This window comes from Mercenaria mercenaria, chromosome 18 (genome assembly GCF_021730395.1).
Source record: "Mercenaria mercenaria strain notata chromosome 18, MADL_Memer_1, whole genome shotgun sequence".
NCBI classification, from domain to species: Eukaryota; Metazoa; Mollusca; class Bivalvia; order Venerida; family Veneridae; genus Mercenaria; species Mercenaria mercenaria.
The window spans coordinates 50,589,996-50,608,587 of NC_069378.1; the positions used below are offsets into that span (position 1 = coordinate 50,589,996).

At 32.6% G+C, this 18,592-nt stretch overlaps 1 protein-coding gene across 1 annotated transcript in view; it reads right to left on the bottom strand.

The window, feature by feature from the left end:
* Positions 1 to 1,789: 1,789 nt before the first annotated feature.
* The window catches only part of LOC123537808 (uncharacterized), a 29,180-nt gene continuing 12,377 nt past the window's right edge, over positions 1,790 to 18,592 (bottom strand). The window contains exons 2-4 of the mRNA XM_045321643.2: positions 11,175 to 11,345; positions 6,100 to 6,267; positions 1,790 to 5,665 (exon numbers count right to left, since the gene is read on the bottom strand). Coding sequence (XP_045177578.2) covers positions 5,250 to 5,665; positions 6,100 to 6,267; positions 11,175 to 11,345 — 755 coding nt within the window. The 3' untranslated portion in view covers positions 1,790 to 5,249. The remainder of the gene's footprint in view (positions 5,666 to 6,099; positions 6,268 to 11,174; positions 11,346 to 18,592) is intronic.

Sequence of the window (18,592 nt, forward strand, 5' to 3'; positions counted from 1 at the left end):
TTTTTGTCAGTTCGTATTTCTTCTAAAAATACAAGAAGTCCACAGATTATTTATAGATACATAGGAAGTATATATGAGCTGTGCCATGGGAAAACCAACATAGTGGGTGTGCGACCAGCATGGATCCTGACCAGCCTGCGCATCCGCGCAGTCTGGTCAGGCTCCATGCTGTTCGCTTTTAAAGCCAATTGGAATTGGAGAAAATGTTAGCGAACAGCATGGATCCTGACCAGACTGCGCGGATGCGCAGGCTGGTCTGGATCCATGCTGGTCGCACACCCACTATGTTGGTTTTCCCATGGCACGGCTCATATATTGTTTAAGAGTAACGTACTTTGAGAGGGAGAACTGTCTTGCATAAATCAGACACCAAGGTGTCACATATTTTACATAATTATGCACACCAAAACGGAACGAATGCATTATAGCTGACTAGGGATTTTATATATACCCCGAAACCTTAATAGAAATACAAATAAATCGAATCAAAAACATGCACGTTGGGAGACTAAAATCTGGCTGAAGATTATTAAAGGGTCATTTTTTTTTTAAAAAATGTTCTTTGTTTTCTTGCTCATTCAAATGTATGTCAAATAAACCCGGATTTGTCTCTCTGTGTAAATGTTAATCTCATGCAGTCATATGTTTTCGTTTCTTATTTTAGCGGGAAAACTGCACACGTCTTCCATGGCGCTCCATTTGTTTATTAACATGAAATTACGTATTGCCGTTATGTTTTTTGTGTCAACAGATCTGTTTCTGATTTTATCATAGAACGTAATGTTGAACTGTTCTGTGAGTAAACCAAATGCAGATGCGCGCTTCTGAGCTTGAATGAATTTCGTTTCTGTACTACCGTGAATAGCTCTGAAATGTTTGAATTTATGATATATTTCTATCAGAGATATTTATATTTTGATTTTGTGGTTAACTTAAAACGGATGTTATGTTGAATAACAAAAATACTGATAATAACGATCCTTTCACATATTCTGGCTAAAAAAAATCTATTTGCCAAATGAACAATGTTAAATATTCCCCCTGTATACCCTGTATTCTTGCGAGAATCGATAGATACGTCATGTACTCACTGCTTTTAATGTTATACATGTAGGCAAGTTGTGAATCGAATCGGATACGACTAACAAATGCTTGTATTAAATATTATTTTAATAATAGAAATCTCTAATAATAATACGTTAGATCCTCAGTGATGATTTGCAGAACTGCATAATTTGCAAGTTTGCGTTTGCAATTAAATAAAAAGGTGCTGAAGTTGATTTTTGTATGTTGTTCGAATACACACGGGTCGAGGGCAAGAACTTAAAAATTGAACATTTCAATGTGACAATTTCTGAAACTGATATTTCATGTTAGATCCTAAATATACATTACAAATATAAAAATATGAACAAGTTAATATAGGAAAACTCAATATTTCTATATTTAGATTACATCAACTGGAGTAAAGTTAGGTTTTAAGTGACAGAAAAAATAATATAAGAATGGCGATGTGATATAAAAGTAACGAAGCGTTCGCACGCACAATTTTGTTTGTGTGTTTCTTTAATACCCCTTGAGGTTTACTGGGTTTTGGGGGTGGGGGCTTACGTTGCGGTGGCCTGCACATCAATTCTCAAGTATTAACTCGATATGATAATGTAAATTCACAGACCAATACAGTTTTGTCAAATATTAACTCGGGCATCTTAATTTTGAGTTGATCCATTATTGCGCTACGGGCGCTGCCATATTGGAAAGTCGACGTGACGTCATTTAGCATTTACGTACGGTATACGCGGAAAGACAAAAAAGTAAGATCTTTTTTTAAATAAATTTTATTGAAAAAAAAATGAAAAAGAGGTCTAGAGATATTGATGTACGGTGTATAAAAATGCTTTTCTGCACAACTTAACAGACATGGATAACTCAGAAACGAGGTAAATGTAAAGGTGGCACGGACTTTAGATTTGTCGTACTTAAATCACTAATCTCTATTTTGTTATAACAGAATTTTGAATATTTATTTCTAGCTTTTTTTATAAGATGCAATGTTGTTTTTTGTTGCACATTTGATACTATACGAATTCATTTTAGGTCGATTGTGAAACAAGTTCTACAACTTATATTTATCACTCTCGACACCTCATTCCTGATGGAAGCAAAGGAGCTACTGGTACCATTTTTCACGTCTTTGGTACGATGCGGCTGGGGATCGAACCCACTACCTTCCGTTCTCGAAGCGGACGCTCTACCACTAGGCTATTGAGGCACATTTGACTGAGCAACTCAAGAGATTTGATCATATTAACGCAATGTTTTTCACTGAACTCTATATATGTATAACAGTTTATAACTACTGAGATTCTTTGTTAAGGATGTACGAGCGTTTTCTTTCAGGGTATGCGCCATTTGAAAAATTTTTTTTTTTCGAAAATTTCTTTCTGACAAAATTTATGCCAAAAATTAATGCTAAATAACTAAAATATCGCTAAAAACGAACCATTTAATCAAACAAATTATACTTTTTGCGATTTTTTTTTTCATCATTATTTTTGGCTGGCATTTGCCTAAAATTGATGTGGATGTACAATGATAAACTACAACTGAAATCAAAGTTTTCAACATAGCACTTTGTTTTATCTAGGAAGTATAAATTAAAACAATAAGAATTAAAGATATAAAATTTTACCAGTTTTAAAAGTTTTATTTCTAAATATATCTCCTACATACACGGTTACCCCAACTTTTTTGCTTTCCATTTTGAAGTATTTTTGCGTGTCATTAAAGCAGAAAAATATTTTTAAAATCTTAACAGCAGAATTTTTTTATGGATATATTATATATATACGTTTTTCCCATTGAAAAATTAGTTGGTAAGGTAATTATGCAAACATGTAAAAATGGAAGAGATTTGTTAGTGACATTTATGCTTATATAAGACTGATATCACTTTGTATTTATAATAACCTGTAAGACCTGAAATCCCTATAAACTTATGTAGGATATTATATGTTTTATAAAGTACATATTTCTTTTCAATTTTACTTAATTTCAGAAATGCTTGAACATTAGGCGAAGGAAATGCCCTATAAAATAAAAACGAGTTCGGTGACTTGTGCTTTTTCTGCCCTTATTTGTCTTAGAAACTAATGTTTTTTCAGGCTCGCAGAGAATTGAAGAAATCAAAAATTCTTATCAGTAGAACAAATTTGATCCCATATCCTTAAATCATGTGAAAATACCTTCATAAAAGAGTGTCATGTCTTACCCCGGCTGCATACTAAACTTATTAAGATAAGAATTTTTTACAATACTGTTGAAAAACGGCGTTAAACCCAAAACAAACAAACAAACAAAACAGTACAAATGATATACATCCGTGCATTTTACAGCTGAAATCAATCACTGTTAATTAATAAGAAATATTCATTTTGCGCCCTATCTATATTTCAACTGAATCGGGACTTGTAAGATAGGTAACACATAAACAAATACAATGCTGTATATTCTTGCATACAGAACAAGAGTTTCCTGTGATAACAATGTCAAGAAATCCCATTTGGCATTGCCCCATACCGGATGACTCCCATGCTGTAAAAGACATCTATCGAACTACATTTATGTAGAAGATTCATGTATTATCTGTACAGTACAACTTGCATTGAAAGACCACCTAAGGGAAAGGGAAAAGTGGCCTCTCAACACACATGGTATCTGAATGCAGCATAATTTGTTTTCACAGAACGCAAACGAAATCTTGAACAGTGTGTCTTAGTGCAAGTGCTCTCCTAATAGGCGTGATCTCTCGAGCAAAGCCGACAATACAGATTTATTGAAAACTAAATAAATGTCAAACACCTTGGTAATTGCTCTCTTTTTTTCCTTATAGTATATGTAAATTTCTATATCCAGAAAATATTTTTTATAAATTTTAAAATACATTACGTTACGCTACATAGAATAAATCCAAATGGATCTCTACACTGTTGTGCCTTTTTGACGACGTTAACTCCCCGCGTTTCTTTGAAATATGCCACTATGAAAAGACAGTGCTATAAAGAAAGTCGTTCGTTTTATTTGATTTATTTATTCTATTATTTGGAAAATACGGTATTCAAACAAATAATTTTTGCAAAGTTGAGGATCTGAATACACACATCAAGTGCTTAAAGTAAGCCATCTGTTATATTACATTTCTTCTCAGACTAATAGACAGTGAGATATCTTTTTTCACCCACAGTGTACAATTGGGATATACTTTATCCAAATATAAGGCAACATAAGGACTTCCATCAGTACCCTAACAACTGAGAAATCGATGTAGCTTTGTTTGAACGGGAGATTCATTAATACGGATTTTATAGCATTTGGGGGCTGGGGCTTAAGATTTAAGAGCCCCGTAACCGCCTTAACAGTTACCCTCGAATCAGATATTTCGATCTGCACCGACAGTTAGTGAACAACATTATCTGTTACTGATACAGTAATTAAAACGATATTCGTAATTTGAAAGTCTTTGTTTAACAATAGCAAATACAAAATATTTACTACAAACTGAAACCAACATAAAGTAATAGTATAAGATATAGTAATAAGATAAATACAAGTTTGTGTGTATAAACAGTACTTCGTGTTAGGTTTAAAATACTACACTTTACTATATGTATGAGTAAAAAGAATTTTAATATGCATCTTTAAATTTTAAATGTATCTATAAATTTCTTTTTAACATTGTCTGTTCCTTGATGTGGTTACAGCTCTACAAAAAGTCAGCAAATTTATAAAATAACAACAAATCATAACAACTAACGCCTCCGAAATTGTATGGATCCTTAAAAACGCAATAGATAATATTAGAAAAAGGGTAAATTTTACAGGTGTCCAAAGAAGACAATAGCAAAATATAGCCTGAGACAAAAATTGATTTTTTTCATAAAAAATATTTTCCTAAATCAGATTTGATACATATTTATTTTCGGAACTATGCACATTGATTTCCCGTAGAGCTATCATAACTGTGCCCATTACCTTTTAGTAACAATGACTCTTTTTTTTTCAATTATCCCGTATACACATTTTACCGTTTTTATCTTTTTAACAGGAGCTATATCAGTTTATTTATAATATTCGGAAATTTACTAGATGGTGTATCTTTACAATAGTAAATAAAACCGTTTACAATAGTAAATAAAACCATTGCAGAAAACAAACTTTTGTCAACAGTCAAATAAATATGAAAGTAATTATCAGTTGTCGGGTGTCACGAGCACTCCAGTAAATGAGGATCTGTAGTCAGGATAGACAGTACTGATTCCACTACATTGTCCAACATTGACAGTGTCGTTTATATTTAAATGAAATGTTCCTGACAAACTTAATGAATAACCACTTAAGTCATTGTTGAAAGCTGACTGATAGTATGGATCCTGAATAGCGCCTATGACAGACACTGAATTTTTACGAAGGAAACATTGTACTAAATCAGTATTATGATAAAATTGTTTTGAAATTTGAAATGAAAAAATATATATTCCCGGGATTTTGCACGTGAATTTCCCCGTTGAATTGTTATACCCGTTGCCATGATTCTCGAAAACTTGAGGAAACACAAGAGGCGTGCTTATTCCTGATATGCCATAAGCCGTGAAAGCTACTTTGCTATCTGAAATAAATGAACAGTATCTTTTGATTCCAAAACACAAGAGAAATATTTAGCTACAACACATTTTGACATATATTTGATTATATTAATTTTAATGAATGAAAGTTGTTTGATATTATTTTAAAAGAGAAATGTAATACTGATCCATCTCAAATCATGTGTCCTATGTTTCTATTTTCCAGCAGTATATGAAAGCATTTTCAAATAGTTAAAAATACTGAAAGTTATAAATATTTTAAATATTTATAAAACTGTAGCCGTTTCCTCGACAAACATAAACATGAATGGTTATTTTAATTAGTTATAAGATATATATTCTAACTGAATGCCAAGTGTATTTCTTGCGAATATTTCCCAATCTTTTACGAATTTTGTATATCATGTAAGCGACATTCAAGTCATAATAAGTGATATGTGTTCGATGTATATTTTACCAGGACATGTTTGCTTGTTACAGATGCTGACTTGTATCGGAGTGCCATCACAAGATTTCCCTAGTAATGATGGTTTCGGATTTGTACAAGTTCGGGTCTGTGTACGTATTCCTCCGCCACAAGTAGCACTACAAGTACCCCAGCTTTCCCAGCTACTCCATCCACCGTCTATAAAAGAAATTGTGGCGTAAGATAAGACTTTTTGTTTTAATGTAATAGTGTAAAGAAATTTCGATTCAATATGAGACAATATGAGAATTCTTTTATATGTCCGATTTGTTTCTCAATCTTTAAAAGTATTTTACGGAGATACAGGTGTTTCATCATAATTGGCCGTTTTCTAATTTACTATAATTTTAAGAAACGTAGAGAGGATGTATTTATCTTAAAACATTTCGAGACAATATAATAGAATAATTTCACTTTGAAATTTTCATTTGTATTGAATGAATATTAAATAGGTAATACAAAGTGCTCTTTTTTAAATCAGCATTTATTTACAGAAAAATCTTTTTGTGTGGAGTGTATGTAAAAGAGATACCTTTTGTAATTACGTACTTAAGCTTTTTGACTGATTAATAACCAACTAGAATGATATTAAATCAACAACTTGTATAGTATCAATTTCAGTTTTTATTTTCATAGACGTTTCTGTTTGATACTGCGTGGGTGGGAGAGTTGAACCTGTAGAAAATATTCATGATATAGGACAACGATCTATATCAATGCTTTGAATAGATACTGGATTATATTCTGTTACAGTAAAACACTGAACACCGGGTCCTTTCTGGACCAAAAGTCCAGTTTTCAGAGGATTCCGGTTGTCAGAGGATTTTTGCACAGACTGGTGTGAGGTTCATTGTATTATATATACCTGTTCTGAATTATTCAATTTGCCAAGTTTGTTTTTTTATTTTTATTTTATAAAATGTCTTTTTTAAATTGCACGGTACATCTCTGTTATATATTAAATACGAAAGTATAAATAATCATCTATCACAAAAATCCTTGTTTTAATTATCACTTTAAATGAGATTTTCAGACGAAAAGAATATTTCTCTTTATATGGAAATAAATTCACTAGCTCGAGTAAATCATTGACCATCATTCGAAGATTGGTCTTTAGTAATTAAGAATATCAATTTTATATGCCGAAAAAAATGCCATTTTATGAAAACCACCCGAGTGTACAACAACATATCCAATCTAGATGATCAGTGATCATTCTCTTAGATTAAAAATAGTTTTCATTTAAAAGCTAATGTACAGAATTTAATCACACGGATAGGTGTATTTCGCGCCAACGTATGTAATATTTGTGATGGCTTATTTGTAGACAAAAATTGTCACATGTTTGAGATTATTTTTTTTAAAATCAATATCACAATACGCAATAGTTTGGTAATTATAGTGCAGTGTTCTGGGGGTACTTAACTATGTATAATATTCCTTTGTGACCATGAAACGTCGTCCGGTTTTCATAATTTTTCACAGTTATTGGTTTTCAGTGTGCTTAAAGAATTAAATGTATAACAGAAAAACTTGTGATTTTGAAACTCGTCCGGTTATCAGAGGATTCCGGTTTTCTGAGGGTCCGATTTTCGGAATTTTACTGTAGACATCATATCGCATATATATGTTCACTATTTCAAAATAATGGTAAGTTCAACTACATTTATTTACATTGTTATAGACTTTTTTAAGCATTTTATATATTGTTATACTGCAATACACATCTGGATGTATATCCCTTTGAAATTGATTGTATTCTTGGTGAAAAAAACCATGGTGGTCTGAAAGTTTTAACGACATTTTGTCGATTTACAATTTTAGATTTTAATGAAGACTGTTGAATTATATTCCAAAGGAGTAACGCTTTCTTCGCGTATTAAACTATTTCACTTTTAATTTTATCACTGATAATTTTTTCCATGCATCACTTAGGATATAGTGAGTAGGTTATAGGAAAAAGATGTTTCCTTTTATGAAGAAAGCACCAAACTTCGTATGTAACTATTTTGAAGTATGCTAACTCCAAAAAAAGGAGGAGACACGCAGTTCGCTAACCTCAATTAGCTTAAAATGAGGCCCCAAAAAGGGACCTATATTTTATTTATTTTAATCATATATTTTTGAAAGCAATGTCTAATAGGTTAATTTATAACCTAAGTAAGTAAATATTATAGACATAATATTTATCTAATTAAATTTTATACACATTTAATATATATGACACTGACAAATGACATAGATGAGGCCCTTAAAGGGGGAAATTGTTTAAAAAATTCATTTATAGGATGACTTTATTTTTAAGTGTGAATATTATATCACTCAGATAAACAAAACTAACTTAAGTATTTAATTATATCAAAAAATTATTTAAACATTCTTTACACTTTGAGGTTCATTAAGGGTATTTTATATAACAAGTTCACATATATGTACATACTGTAATTCATATAATCGATTTGACAGTACTTATACAGTACATGGGGTACCGATAGTTCGATTTCCCTACGAATATTATTATTAAGCATTCAAAAGAGCAGCTAAAGAAGGAGCTATTTTGTGTTTTTCTTGTAATTCAATATTTAATTCAAATTCATGTAAAACGTATTATACAAAACATAATTTATGTTTTTCAAGGCAACTAATGACTTCAAGCTGAAACATACGATTATCCTAATGCTTTCTTTACAACAAGAAAATGAAATGTGAACTAAATGTATTGTTGTATTTGTTATTGCAATTTATACTATATTCAATGATACTAATTTATTTGAATTTGATTAAGATTTCAAGTTTTAGGCTCAGTCTAAATTCCGCTTGCTTGAAAAGAGCTCTGGTTTTATATGATAGCTTAACCTTTGTACGGTTTGAACCAACGACCTTCCTATTGATCTGACAACACCTTTACCACTAGACGGTCTCTCTCACCGAATCCCTCCACAGGGCTTATAATTATAAACAAGTGCTGTGATTTACTGTAGACACCCCAAAAATGCAAATAGTTACATATAAAAATTTGTTTATGAAGAAAATATGATACAGAAATAAAGAAAGGCATGCCAAATAGAGCTAGATGTAAATGTTTGAGGGTAAATGTTAGTTTATAAACACTGTCTCCTTAAAATATACTGAGCTACAGTTATCTTGCATATTAAGCCTTTGACAAATATCGAAATAGTGTATTTTTTGTCTTAGGTTCCAAATCGGCCTATATAATGATATCACGTATCTGATAAAGAAATGTTCATTCAGAACATTGTACTTGTGGTTCAGAGTTGAGTATACTCTGCATCTCGGTTTAGCCGATGGAGCTCATTCAGCACGGGTAAAATGACTATTGCAGGCCATCCTAGTTATAATCATAGCTGATATGTGCTCTTTGTCCAATACTTAGTTAGGAATACCTCTCAGTAACGCAATTACAAGTCCTAGAATAATTGCTTGTTTAGGGTAATGCCCAAAGCATTTTTCGTGAACTTACAAAAGATGAAAGAAAAGTTACGATCAGGTTACCCTAAACAAACAACTTTTAATTTTAGGCGTAACAACCCTTTTAATATCTAACTAAAACTGTAATAGATTTGTCAGTATTTCACTCTCTGGCACACATGTCTTCAAAATGTCTAAGTACACAGGATTGGCTTGATACATTTATATCTGCCTTTGTATGTATTCTTGTAGTTACATTGATGGGTTTCCTCCAACTTATAGCAACTAATTATAAAGCGTGTTACACAATTAAAGTCAAGTACCTGTTCTCTTGACCATTTCCAGTTGACAGGATTAGCAATGTCAATGTATGCTATAAAGTCCTGTCTACAGCCTGCTTGATACAATGGTATTTGCTACATACGTGAACATCTCTTATGGGGTTGCTTTCAATACGTCTAATTGCTTAAGAAAATATATTATCTGGCTTCATTTTGGTATTTCTTTGCATGATAGAACAACCTATCCTTCCAGTTGTCATGTGCGCTTCTAGAATCTTTTAACACGACATATCCATAAGTTAAGATATCCTATGTCTTTCAAACGTATTGAGACAGAATCACAACCAGATAATGCATTATAAAGAATGTTAGCTTTAAGTCAAAGTCTACTTTCTTTGATGTGTCTTTTCCTGTTTGATTTTTTGTCCTTGTTTTTATGCCAAAAATACGGCTTACTACGGTATTAGTCAGCATGTACCAGAACTGTTTTGAACGTTCAAATGAAGCTACATCGAACAACTAGCAAACTTGCACTATTTTACTATAGAAAATAACAGTGTGTATCAGTGTTGGTTGCTCGTAATATTATCCCTTTGTGGTTTTGTTTTTATTCATCTGCGGTAAACAAATGTGTACCATGTCGCAATTACCAGTTTGTGCACCACATGTTGTGACTTCAAACTTTTGGAACAATACATGGTCATGTTATAAACAAAAGTATCAAGCTGTAAGTCAGTAAATGGTGCCAGATAAAAGTCTAGTTCCTAAAGGAAATAGACAGCATGAAAACATCTAAACTACCTGATGTTCACATTTCTAATATTTATATATGAAGCCATGTTTGGGGAGAGACATTAAAGTATGAACATACTTAATAGCTGGCCTTCTTTATTCTAGATAAAATTGACAGATTTCAAATGGCTACAACACAGAGCAAGACCCGTTTTAAATGTCTGTAGCTTACATTTTTACATTTTCTTAAAGAATATTGTCAGTGCTGAAAAAAAACATCAAAAGAAAATTGGGGGTCATGTACTTCAGTCAAACAAACCAACTACAATATCAACTAAAATGATTCCCCAAATTGTATGACCTACAAATACAGAAACCTATTACAATTCTTAGATATCTACTGAAAGGGCGTAAATATCAGTTTCGTTTATTTTATGGGTCTTTGGATGAGTCATTTGAGTCATTTGAGTTGAAAACATGATTATGTCATAAACTGTTATTTAAATTTTCAGCAGTCATTAGTTTTTCCTCTTATAGTTTTACTGACAACATTTCTTAACTGAATAGCCATTTTGTAGTCATTAGTTTCTAGTATTTAAAACATAATATCAAATTTAAATTTACCAGAACAAGCTGCAGGCAAACATATTTTGTCTTCTACTGACTTCCCAAAACAATGATGTCCTGTGCCACTAGGATATGGGTTAGAACACGACCTGTTTCGGTGCTGGATACCAACATCACAGGAAACGGAACAGGATGCCCATGATGACCACGCACTCCATCTTCCATTAACTGAAAAGGTAGGTCCAACTTAGCCATCAGTATAATCTTGTTAAACTTGGTGCAGTTACAGTCAACATGATGTAACCATTAAGCAGGTTTTGGTGGTCCCAAGTAATGTTTATCTGCATTTGCAGTAATTACAACAACTGGAATTTGCTGAAAAATCGCCATATGACGTATAATTATTTCGGTATGACTTTAAACACAAACATATGACATTAAATAAAAAGCCTTATATTCAACACTTTGACACGTAACACTAGTTATTTTATAAATTGAATAAAAACTCAACTAAGTTAAAAGGTTTAAAATCTTTGCATAGATTACTTGTATATGCCTTTGCAGTTTGACTATTTCTTTGAACTGGGATATTTAGAGAGAACAAGAATTTAAAGGACTTATAGTGTAAAAACAATAAAAAGCATACTAATTTACGTGTTTGAAATTATGTGTGTTATCATGATTTTGAAGGTGAAGGATTTTGTAAAACTCCCTGACAAGTTACAATAATTATTCAGCTAATTCTACATTCTCTACTTTTTGTACTCGCCTTGATTTCTTTGGTAGGGCAACGATAACGATCAATACCAAGCAAAACAAGCATTGCCAAAATTATATTAATCATAATTTTGATATGATTCAGTGTATTTTCCTTGTCTCATTTATCTTCGTTTGTTTTACTGTTCAAGTGTTTTGCTCATAATTCTCTTCGCCTTTTTTCTGTTTGGTTTGTACCCTTAGTTTCATTGGATTCAACCGTTTCCACAGTTACAGCCGTATTCTCGCATAAATAATTTTTTCTGCGGCCTTTAGTATAATATATTGTTTAACTTTCATTACACTTAACTCCATATTTGTATTAGAAATTTAAAATAAAAAAATATTTTCAATAGTTATTTAATAAATCTATTCAGTTTGCACTTCAAAATTCTGAAGTCTGCAGTAACTCATCATTTAAAGATTTAATCACATTAACGCTATATTAATCATTGGGTACTTATTTGGTTTAGCAATTTATGATTGCTAGTATTCATTTTGAATTGTTACGAGCTTTAAATAAACTTCCTTGTTTAAAAATGTGAAAATATCCTACATTAAAGAAGTGTTATGTTACTGTCGTTAATATACCAGACTGATTAAATCAATAATTTATGTAGGACAAATAATTAACTTCCTGTACATTTTACACCTAAGCGGTTTTGTCAAATTGCAATAAGAATTACAAAAATATCACAAAGGGGCAGTTAACTTGTGTGTTATGGGTTAAAAAGTATCGATATTTGTCCACATAATCGTTTATCGTTTCTTACAGCCCGACATCATGGCATTGTCTACATCTGAAAATAAATATATGTGTATGCCCCGAAGTTAAAGGTGGACGAACGTAAGTAATTAACTGATAATTCCCATAAAAAAAAATTATTTTCAGTTTTCAGTGCACAAAAAAGAGAAACCAAAATTATTTGACCACGTACAAGTGAAACGATCGCTTTTCGTAACGAAATTTAATTGTTTTTGTGGAAAGATTATATCTTATGTAAACACGAGAGTTGGTTGTTTTTACTTAGTCTAACTTTTCTATTCAAAATCAAGTTTGTGACGTGTAACCAGATGTAAACTGTCTTAATCATAAAGCATTATGCGAACTCCCCCGTGCATGGTGTTGGTGTATTCATTACGAAGGTAGAAAAGTTTTATTCTCCCTTGGCTTGTTGTGAGTGCAGTGTATGCCGTAAATGACGATATCTTTTTAATTCGATTTGCAAAATTTCTAATTTTATATTTAATGTCTGATCTGGCCCATAGTAAAAGCATCAAATTTAACAACACAAACGAGAAAAATACGTTTTACTAGAAAAAAAGGCAACAAAGAAATCACAGAGCAGATAAGGAAGCAATTTGTGTCGGACATCACGTGGAAAATTCCTTTTGTTTTCTGTTTGATGAATGTGCCAGAAAGAAGGTTACCTCATTCGTGTGTAATAATTATATTTTTTATTTTATTTTAAATATTGATTTAGTAGATCAAAACACTTTGATTATGTACTGAAGTCGCTGTTACAGTTTTAAACGTAAATAAGTCATAAATATTTTTATTTCTTTTCAGATGTCTACATTTTTATTTGTAAGTATAATTTTGCTAACAATATTCCTTAAGTAACTCAACAATCATTGGCAGCCGTTTTCTGTTTGTGATATTAAAAATACAAAAACAATTTATCACATTTTTCCAGAACAACCTCCTGGAAAACATATTTTGTCTTCTACCAACTGCCCAAAACAATGATGTCCGGTACCACTAGGATATGGGTTGGAACACGACCTGTTACTGTGCTTAGTGCCAAATCAGAGAAAACGGAACAGGATGCCCATAAAGTTCATTTACTCCAACCTCCATTAACTAAAAATGTACGTCAAACTTGGCTCAATTAAACCGAGCCTGCAACATTTTCGTTTTTGTCGTGTTGAGCGACCTGTGAAGTTTCCACTTTTTCTATTTTATTTTCACAGCAGCGTTTTATTTGTGCCGTGTGACGGCCATGAAAAGTCACCCCGTACATTCAGTCAGGGCTGCTATATTTCGATCTTCTCTGATCGTTCAGCATAACGTTTATGTCGTGTTATTGGTACTGTTTAGTTTCTCAGCATGATCATTTCGGCCTGGGTGGTTCCAATACTCCCGTTTCATAACCTTGGGTATTGTATAATCACCCCTTGGATATGGTACCTGCTTTTTAATTTTGTCTTTTGACTGTTCCTGTGATATACAGGCTCCATAATCACAGATCGCCTTTCGAAAATCAAGTTTGTTAAATTCTGCCCATTGTTTCATCGTCTGAGGCAAACCCAGTATTTTATATGGGGACCAAACACCACTTTTCATGAAATTACACGCCACAACACGTGTATCATTGAAGGTTCCGTATGCACCGCCGTTTGAAAACATCTGCGGATGTCTCTAAATTGCTTTTTGTATTTTTAGCATGTGTTAATGTTGAGTTCTGCTCAACCCGGGGCTAGACGGGGTGGACGGTAGCATGCATTTCCACTACCGTCCATGAACAGGCTCAATTAAACCGAGTCTGCAACATTTTCGTTTTTGTCGCGTTGAACGACTTGTGAAGTTTCCACCTTTTCTATTTCACAATCAAATTACCAATATTTTATAATTTGCCTCATTTACAGTGAGGATGTTGTACGTAGTAAGCAGATTTTGGTCAATTGTATCGGATATCTGCACTTCAAGTGATATAAGCCTGTGCAATTACTACAACAACCATAACAACTGAATATCAGATAAAACTGGTATTAGCTGAAAAATCGCCATATGACGTATAATTGTACCTGTGTGACGTCCAACACAACATATACTGTAGGCGTACATTTATTAGCGCGGCAAAAATTTAGCGCAAACGCAATTTTTGGTGAAATATCTAATTAATGCGTGGACGTGAATTAGCGCTCTCGCGAGACCGCTAATTTCTAATTTTAGCGCTGTCCGTGATGAGGCTCTCGGAGATTTACGGAGATTCACGAAGATTCGGAAATAAACTTAACCGTCGACAATTTTTATGTAAATTGTTTCTGCTGTAATTACACGTCATACTGATCATGAAATCAACTTTTTTCACTGTTAGTACGATTTAAGAAAGTACGATTTATTTGAAATTATTTACTTAAGTGCTATACCGTAAATCTCTCAAAAATGCGATAATTGGTCAGTGAACGTATTGTGAGTACTAGTTACTACTAGTAAATATCTGATGATTGATTAAAGTCTTGAGTAGACTAAAACATGTCCATGCTACCTAGCTGGTCGATGCACACAGAAATGTGAAAAAAGAATCAGCCATGACAGGGTGGCGTCTTACAGGTCTAATGGACGCAGTCGAAAAAATCCGTTAGCTAAAAACTTTAAAACATGTACCAAGTATGACTTTAAGATAGTGTGCCGTGATGATACTTGTATTTTTTCAATGATATTTTCAACTGTGATGTAGCTTTATGTTTACGTACAGTTTATAAAGTATAATATTGCCGACGTAACTGTGTTGTCTTCTTGTATTTAATTATAATAATCTGCGTGTTTTATATTCTGTATACTAGTTATAATTGCTGAAATAAAACGAGATTGTCACACATTTTAATCATTGAATCCCCTTTGTCCTTCATGCATTGTGTCTTAATACAAACGTTCACACCTTTCCGTAAACGAGCGACTGCAACAACGGACATGCCCGAAGGTGATACGGAAATCGATAACAACTTGATCATATGAGAAAAAACACAAACTACAAGCTTAAATATTTTATTTTGCATGATCATATATTTAAAATAATAATATGAAAAAACAATAAACAGGAATATCACACGAACCTTAAAATATTAGCAAGCAGTGTAACTGGTGCAAACTCTCAAGAGTATTTATTTGCAAAAGTTCGGAGAAAACATCATCAAATGAAAATGTACATGAAAATGCTTGGACATATTAATGTGCAGACATGAATTAGCGCACGTGCGATAGCGCTAAAAGCGCTGTTATTAGTACACCACTAAAATACGTAAGCCTACGGTATGATATTGAATAAGGACATTTATATTTACCACTGTGGCACTTATCACTAATTATTTTATGAAGTAAATAAAAAATCATCTTTGTATAAAAGTTTTAAACACATGACAAAGAGTAAAGACATGTAGAAGCAATCGCACACTTACTGTTTCCTCTAATTGCGTTATTTACAGAGAACAATAATTTAAAAAGCTTATAGAGTATAAAAAACAGCAAACCTACTAGTATCTACTAGTATATGTTTTTGAAATTGTTTGTTATGGAATAGCCGCCGGTTTCTTTTTGCCACGCCGGTATTTGGCAAATTCAGGCCATATTTAAACGCGCTTTACAAAAATGAAAATTGCCTTAAATTGTTACATTAACCCACCTATTTTAAAGTTGTTATGTTTTGATTTAAGATCTCATTACATCGTTTTTAGATACTCCAGTCGAGAAACTTACATTTGCCATGGCCCAACAGGGTTTTGCCCATGGCAAATCGGTCTTTTGCCCTGGCAAAAATGTGTTGCTATGGTCAAAATCATTGATGCCATGCAAGACAAATTCATGTTTTTGCCATGGCAATTGATGGCAAATTTTTTTCATTTCTTTAAAACGTGATTTTATATTTTCAAACGAATTTATTGGTTAGAATATGATATGTTTTCTATCCGGAACAAATCTCAGTTTTTTTTTATTTTGCCTGGCAAAAAATGGCCATGGAATTTTTGCATGGGCAAGATTTTCCTGGAAAGGTGTGCCATGGCAATTTACCATGGCACTTTGCATGGCAGATCTGCCATGGCAAATTTTACATGGTAATTGCCATTGGCAATTAATTAATTTTTCAAATCTTTTAAAGGATGTTTGATAATTTAGTGTATTATGAATGCATCTGAAGGAACAGAGAAGATTTTTTGATTTCTTGATGTTGGCACATTTTAAATCTGCAAGCAAGATTTTGCTTCAAGGGTTGTTTCCCATTATGGGATAAATGTGCTTGATATTAGTGGAAGAAGTAGTTTTTACTTTTGTTTTAATGAAAAAAAAAATGTGGAAGAAAATTGTAATAATCAATAACGGTATTCATATGACTATATTTATTTCTGTTTAGAACAATACTATATTCTCGAATTACATATATACAAAGTAATTTTTTTCGTTTAAGCAGTGATATACGATATTATTTATTATACAGTATTTAATCTTTGATGGTTATATGTGACTCGAGGAATTTTTTGGCTTGGATAATCCTAAGCCGCGCATGAAAAGAATAGAAATCGATAGAAAGGTTTAGCGCTTTAAAGTTTTTGTCATCTTTTCTCTACTTTAATGCGAACAATGAACGGTATTAAGCTTTCTGGAAATGATTGTTGAATACATCAAAATAACCACCGACAAGAAAAAATTTGTTTAGATCGTTTTGTGCAACATATGCTATGTTACTAATTGAGCATTTTTGAATACGTAGAAAGTCCCCACCGGCTTATAATGTCGTTCTTGTCGCGACGTGACCCCGCATTTATTATACGTCACTGTGTACATTTAATTCCAGGGAATCTCTCGATGCAGCTAGCTAGCATTTGTTCCGGAAGTTTGCAGTTGTAGGCAAAGCGAAATTTTTAAGAGCATCGGTTTTGCAATCTTTAGTTGTATTTATATGAAATTATTATTAAATGACAGTACTTAAACACTGAGAGATATTTTTGCGGAGTGATAGAGTTCTTAAAATTGTTGTTTGCATGCAAGGGAACCCTAAGTTTACAATGAGCTATGTTCCATACACGTTTGCTGGGGAATCATTTGTATTTAAGTGTGGTTTTTAGCATGACCAAGTTTATTATTATTATTATATCCTATTATTATTATTATATCATCATTATCATATTATCATGATAAACACGTTCAACGGGCTTCACTAAGAATAACGCAACACCACCATGGCGAGAAATTTTGAGATATAATTACCTTTTGAGTTTAGCAAGTTATTAAAGATTTCTGGATCTTCATTTTTCAAGATTATTCTTTAATATTTGATGTCATGTGATTTTTCTTTAACGTGACACGTTATGACGTTACGGCTTGGGCGTAATATTCAGAGTCCGATTTGTATGTGTTTTTGAATAATAATAAACGTTTCAGTCTTCTTTGTTTAGTTGGAAATAACTCGGGGCGTGCTAGAAGTGCTATAGAACGATGTGAAGGTCATATAAAGACCATTTTATTTTTACACGTATCAGAAAATGTGTATTTATCGTAATATATAGAACAGACAAATTTATTATTCCGACAACGCCGCCCGGTCCACATCGATTTGAGTTTTTCATGAGGACTCGTATACTGCATTTAACATACGGCAAAAATACGTATTATTTGCACTATTTTACTTTGCATAGCGGGCTTTTTTTCTTTATTGTTTAAAGGGTGTCGCAAGTACCGTTACCCGTGCCCCAGCATGCAAATTAAGTGTTGATCACCGTTGAAACGTTTGCGCAAAATCATCTGCCCTAGAAGTTGCACTTTTGACATTAAATGTTGCAAGAATTTGTACACAGATATATTCGTACTATGACTTTTAATGTCGACGTGCCATACTGAAAACTAAGTCATGTATATATAATCAATAATGTAATAGCTTGATCTTCATAGTTAAAAATATGTGGTATTAGCTTTAAGCCAATGGAAAGTTCTCATTTCTATT